The sequence below is a fragment of the Cariama cristata genome, unplaced genomic scaffold (assembly GCF_000690535.1).
Source record: "Cariama cristata isolate BGI_N322 unplaced genomic scaffold, ASM69053v1 scaffold9379, whole genome shotgun sequence".
Taxonomy (NCBI): domain Eukaryota; kingdom Metazoa; phylum Chordata; class Aves; order Cariamiformes; family Cariamidae; genus Cariama; species Cariama cristata.
This window is the reverse complement of record NW_009635209.1, coordinates 1,088-7,376: the sequence shown is the minus strand read 5'-3', so window position 1 is coordinate 7,376 and position 6,289 is coordinate 1,088. Positions and strand designations below refer to the sequence as shown.

General features: G+C 37.4%; 1 protein-coding gene across 1 annotated transcript; it reads right to left on the bottom strand.

Annotated features, from left to right (window-relative positions):
- Positions 1-631: 631 nt before the first annotated feature.
- SAAL1 (serum amyloid A-like 1) lies at positions 632-6,044 on the bottom strand (the record flags this gene model as incomplete). The annotated part of the gene is made up of 9 exons (XM_009707438.1): positions 632-955; positions 1,524-1,616; positions 2,155-2,351; positions 3,162-3,350; positions 3,495-3,577; positions 3,855-4,038; positions 5,126-5,241; positions 5,504-5,563; positions 5,965-6,044. Coding segments are annotated over 9 exons (1,095 nt in total), but the record flags the coding sequence as incomplete, so codon positions are not given.
- Positions 6,045-6,289: the final 245 nt, after the last annotated feature.

The following is a 6,289-nucleotide window of genomic DNA, read 5'->3' as shown; positions in this document are numbered from 1 at the left end:
GAGGAAAGAACTGTCAGATACATGCTACATTCCTAATCTGAAGTATAGACTGCTTTAAAAAAGCAGAAAGTTTCCAAGTATGCCAAGGATTAAATCCGAACCTGCCCTACAACTCTAAGTTTGGATAACTGGCCGCAATGTTTGGAAGCTGCAGCATAGACCATTGGTAACCATATTCTCAAATCCTTTAAAATGCACAGGACCTAGACCCCACAACTCAGAGCAGCAGTGTAGAAGAGGCTTCAATGTAAGAAGCGTGAAGATTTTAAAGGAGTGGGATGAAACATTTCTGTTACAACACCTGCTTAAGGTACTGATATAATCTAAAAGAAAAATAATTAAAAAAAAAAAAGAAAAGAAAAAACACCCCAAACAACTCTGTGTAATTTAACTCTGTTTTTATCAGGTGCTTGAAGGCCCTTAGCCAGAGCACATCTAGGATTTCCCATTGATCAATCCTCCTTTTGCCAACAGCAACTTGGAAGAAACCAGCATCATATGAAAAAACTACCCAGTGCATTTCATCCATTTTGTTGTTTCAACTTTAGTTGAAAAAGCATGGAATGAAGAGTTACTCAAAGAAAACTTTGCTGCAGAAGAGTAATTAGTAATCAGCAGTCTCTCATCACCAGAGCAAACAGAATGGAAGATGCAGAACTGAATTTACAGTGATTTCCCTTCCCATGCAGACCAGATTAATCCTAGGTTAATCAGGGCTACCAGGAACATTTCTTAAAAGCCACCTGTTGCTACGGAGGTTGCCTCCTTCTCCCGCATTTACTAAAAACTTGGTTTCTGAAACACTGTAATGAAACAGTCAAAAATCTTCATTCCAAAGAAGGAAAATATTTCATGTACAGTCTTAGGCGTGAACCTTCAGGCTTGGGAAACGTTTTTCTAGATTGTCAGCAAGTGTCTGATCAGCCTCACGCAGAACTTCAAGGAAACCCTCCACCTGGAAATAAATTGCAAACACACACACACACAAAAACACAAACAACAACAACAAAACCTTGCATGGAACACAGAATTCTTATACTTGGTATAGGGGGTCTTTCTATTTCTGTACCTTCCCACCAACAGCAACCAGAAGCAGCCACTGCAAAGAATAACGGGAAACGCTCCACAGTAGATACCTTCCTCCTAAACCCCTCAATTTCAGTTGGTCTAAATTCTGAAATCATTATCGCCTTCCCCAAACTTTATTGTTTAAAAGTACACAAAGAAAAGCTCCCTATGAAAAATATTTAGAATAATTATTCTATAAAAATATACAGGACAAATTTTCATCTAGCATAAATTTGCCGACATCCATTCATTTCAGCACAGCTTGACCCTTATATCAGCTAATGATCTAGGCAAAGCTGTGGCTGAAGTAAGCCAGAAGAGACAGAGAGGGTAAGACTGTCTAGAATGGCATATTACCTGTGTCTGAGCAATTCTGTTCTACAACTGATTCTGAAAGCTCTTGCGACCCAAGTGGTATTTTTTCAGCTATGTTAAAGACCTTGTCATATACTTACCGATGCAAAATACAGAGGTAAGAGGTTCTGAAATGCACAGGAACATGTCTGTTCATTTAAATGTCCCTGGTGTAGTCCTTCTAATGTATTTTCCTGGAAAATAAAATGAGACATACAACTAGCATGTCATGAACAGTTGTTGAAGGAACAAACTCAAAATTGTGCACACAGTGTTAGAGTATCCGCTTTGTTCTCAAAAATGGGTAAAACCACCAGAACTTAAAGAGTTCTCAGAGAATGCCAGATGTAGCTAATACAAAAAGGTGTGAAAGCTCAGACATCAAAAGTCTCTTAATCTGAATGCTCCCATAATAAAAAAGTCCAGCTGAGAAGGTGAGTTTATATTTTGATATTCTTTCCTTTTCTTAAATAAATTGGCTTTCATTCAAAAGAAATGGCAACATACACCTACAGAATTTGTCACACAGAATCTTGGCCCTGAAGGCACACACCTCAGAAAACCTGCGTCCCTGCCATCTAACATGCATGTTGCTACTCTCCCTCTGATTGATTCTCTGATGAATTTCCAATATGCAACTTCACTTGCACAGAAAAATGCCCACATTCATAGTAACACCTTTTTTCTTACCTACCCTGCAGAAATCCCTGTTTGAATTTTGTTTATTCTTACCTTGGTCAGTTCTTGAAGCATATTGGAAAGTAATTCACAGCAAATATCCTTCAGAATCTTTAAATGGAAATCTTCCTCGTTTATATCAGCCCTTCCAGTTTCTTCTTGTTCAGACTCCTTTGAGTTATCAACATCTCTCTTCCCACAGCCCTCCATGTATTGTAAGATACGAATCAAGCTCCCAATCAGAGGCATATCTAACATAAAGTAGTAAGAAAATGGAACTTCAACACTGAAAATTTTCCTCCATCCTTTCAAGGCACTAGAATTTTGAAACACACCGCAAGATTTTATACAAAAGCTACAGGAATGTATATTCTGACAGTGCTGTGTTTTGTCACTCAAAGACTGTTTTAAAGAAGCAAGTGGAAATGTAGTTGAAAACCCAAACCATTTTTTCTGCAAGCTAACCTGTACCTATAAAAAGTATATGCCAGTGGTAAGGAATATGAGAAGGAAAACGTCTATAGAAGTAACTCAGAGAGGCTAGTATGTTAAATTTGCATCCCTAGATAATCACACCTGATAAACAGCATCTTTCTGCTGCAGATGACCCTGACTCACATTCCCAAGATAGGCTTATAATTCTAAAGACTTGTCACGGGACTGAAAAGTAACAAGTGATAAAGATGGATTTATGTAAGTGTAGAATTTCCCCCTACTAAAAAAAAAAAAAAAAACCACAACACAAACCTACTATCAAGACCTCACATTTTACCAAAGATGAATTCTGCAATTTTCAGTTTACCCAATGGAGAAGACTGAACAGAATCTGTAGATTCTATTACTGTAACTCTTCAGAGATATCCAGTAACTGAACTATGAGCTAGCTGTGATTTTTAGAGTCACCAGTAAAGAGTCTTATTGTATTCAAACATGTAACTGAATTGTGTTCTGAACTGACCTTTAGTAAACAAACTAACCACCTTTCACCCCACATACATAAAGTCAATTGTGAAAGTAACTTTAAAATGAAAACCAAAGAGACAGAAAAAAGCACAACTTGCTTTTCCTTATCTTGGTGTATTCTTGTTCTGTCTGTGAAGCAAACATAGCAGACAGCACAGACAAAATAGAAGCCAATACGGTCTTCTGCTCCTGCACGATGATTGGTGGATCGTCCGGCTGGCAAAGTTCATGGCAAACGAGGTCATAAAGCAAACTCCAAGTCTCTTTTCCCCCATCAGGAGCCTGCACTTGAGAAAGAAAGAAAGAGAACCCACCAACCCAACAAATTTAATCTAAGTACATGAATTATTTTTCTCCCTATTAAATAGCTCATGATCTAGCAGTTACTGCCATTCTTGGTCCCATCATATGTAGCAATTCAAGTGTCTTACCAATAGCCTGAATACCCTCATCCACTGTGGTGAGGAGCTGCAAAATATGCATATAAACATCAAGTCCTTCTGGATTATCTGATCTACACAGAGCAAACAAAAAAACAAAGACAAATTAAAGATCTGATTACTGAGTTTGTATCCTGTGTGTTCTGGACACACGGAAGACTATCAGCAATCACTCCCGTTCTCTTTGCTAACAAACCAGTTGACTCATTTCAAATGATAAGTACAGAAAATGTATTCTAGTGATCTGTCAAACTAAGCAGCTCCCATTGAAATCAAGATGTTCAGACAGAGGCCTTAACAAGGTTATAAAGAATCTCCCCAGCCATGAAACAGGAAAGAAATCTCACATACCGGACTTGTTTGGCTGCTTCAAGTATACAAGGCACAATCTTAAAATCTGGAAGCTCTTCGGGGGAATCATCTACAGACGGTCCCACAGACCGACAAGTGCCACTTTTAATCCAGTTTAACATCAGCTCTTCATCTAGATCAAAGAGTTTGTCCACCACTTCACCCACTTTTACCAGCAACTCAACTGCGCAAGAGAGAATGTATAAATTTCAACAAGACTAAAAAAGAACAGCAAAAATTAGCTCACAAAATGCTAATATATAAAAGCATTCAGAGTTAATTCAGTGCTGAAATATATTAGTTTCATTCATGATCTACTAAGGGTTACTATGTTTAATTCCTTTTTGAGGCATAGATCAGGTGAAGAGCTTGATAAACAGGGATTGTTGGAAAGCCCAATGACACCTTCTACTTATCGTGACATTTATGAAGCAGGAACTTTGCTCTGCAAAGAGACTTCACATTCCTGAAAAGTTCTAACTTCTGCTTCTGAAGTAAAACTTTCAAGATTTGCCCCTAAATATGCGCTAACCTTACACCTGCCAATCTGCATTTTACTTAAGTAGATCTGTAATTGCAATTGGACGGAGTAGGATTTCTGAGTATTGTCATTAAAACAAAAAAAAAAACAAACAAAATTGAAAAAGCAAAAATATTAGGATTCCTGTAAAATGATAACTGCTGTTACAATTGAGTTGAACGTGAAACACAAATGTTATTCAAAATATTTCCATTACTAGATGCTTAGTGTGGTTTTTGCTAAATTAGTGTGAAGAGAGATTTCTGTACATCTGACTGCATACGCAAAACCTGTGCAGTATTCAGTTGCTATTCAGAGTAACTGAACCATTCCTCCAGTTCACATTCCACAAGTATGGTAGTTTTAAAAATGGAAAATACATATCTGATTTGAAAAAAAACCACTTCAAATGAAGTGTTGTTTCAAGGATCAAAAATGACATAGATATATCCCTGAATGAGGGCCATGTCCTTTCCTTTACTGTGCCAAATAACAATTTCTTCTGTTAAACTTATTTTGATTCCACCTGAGAGCTTTCTTCCTCTGTGTGCGCTTTTCTGGTTGGTTTTATGTATAAAGCTACAAAGGCGGGACAAGTTTATTTTTGCATCCTTTAAATTCATGGGGTTTTCTTTGTTCTAAAGACATTCTGTACTCCCAATTGAAAACACTTGTCTTTGAAATTGCCCACTTCAGTCCTTATTCTTTTCTGCAAACACCCACTAATTCCCAGCTTGTTTTAGCAACTTACCATTTGTAGAGCTGGACATGATAAAGCAAACACAGTCATACACAGAAGGGTTTTCTCGGATTCTCTCAACCCAGACATTGGCCACCTCAGGCTGGGAGAGGCAAGTTAACAACAACCTAGACAAGAATTGCCCACTTAACAAATTAGACGCCAAATCATTCATTTTAGCTGCACAAGTGTAAATCCAAAATAATGAGAATGATGTGACAGAAACCAAAATCTAGCTCACAGCAAATCGATTCCAGAACAATGCAGAAATGATAGGAGGATAGGATGAGAAGATAATAAAAATAGTGAGCCTACTTGTCAATTTAGTTCCCAGGCCTCAGAACGTAGCAGAATTACACTAATGATGCATTAATTTCTAAGATGTCCTACCTGCATGTTTCCAGAAGAGTTGGGGAGTCTGAATCACACAAACGTTGCAATAACACTTGGCTTTAAGGAGAAAATGCAATACAAGTTAATAAAATCTATCTTTGCTTAAAAAAAAAAGTTATGAAAAGGTTAATTTCATAGCTGCAGCCACGCTCTGATATTAAAACCAGCTCTTCCTCACTGTGCATGCGTTTCCACTGTTTCAAGATTGCCAAACTTAGAAATTAAAGATTCAAGAACTTGACTAGTGATTCAAAAAAAAAAAAAAAAAAAAGTAGTCTGTATCCCTTTTTTCCTTTACTGAACAATTCCCACACAAATATGGTCAGCCAAAAAGGTATGAATGAAGATCAGGAGATCAGGCATGGCAGGCAAACTTAGCTCCTTCTGTAACATATATTTCATGATTGTGAGTCCAGAAAAGCAGTACTCATGCATGTATAAAGCACATATACACTTACCCAAGATTCTCATCTTTACTAATGGACATGCATATGTCTTGGAAACAGGCCATATTTCCTAATATTCCCACACAGATTTCCTGAAAAGTCAAAGCACAGTATAATGAGGTAACTACAATCTAGTTCACAATTTTATTTCCACAGCTGTAAGACAAAAGTATGAAAGGTTCAAAGACGTCTTCCAGTTTGATCTCCCAAGTTCTTATGACCCACTGATTTCAAGACAGAGATACATATTGTTCTACAGGATGCTATTAGACTAGCCTAAAATATACTCACAACAGACACTATTCAGATATTTAGGTGTTAAGGTGTTCCATAAAAG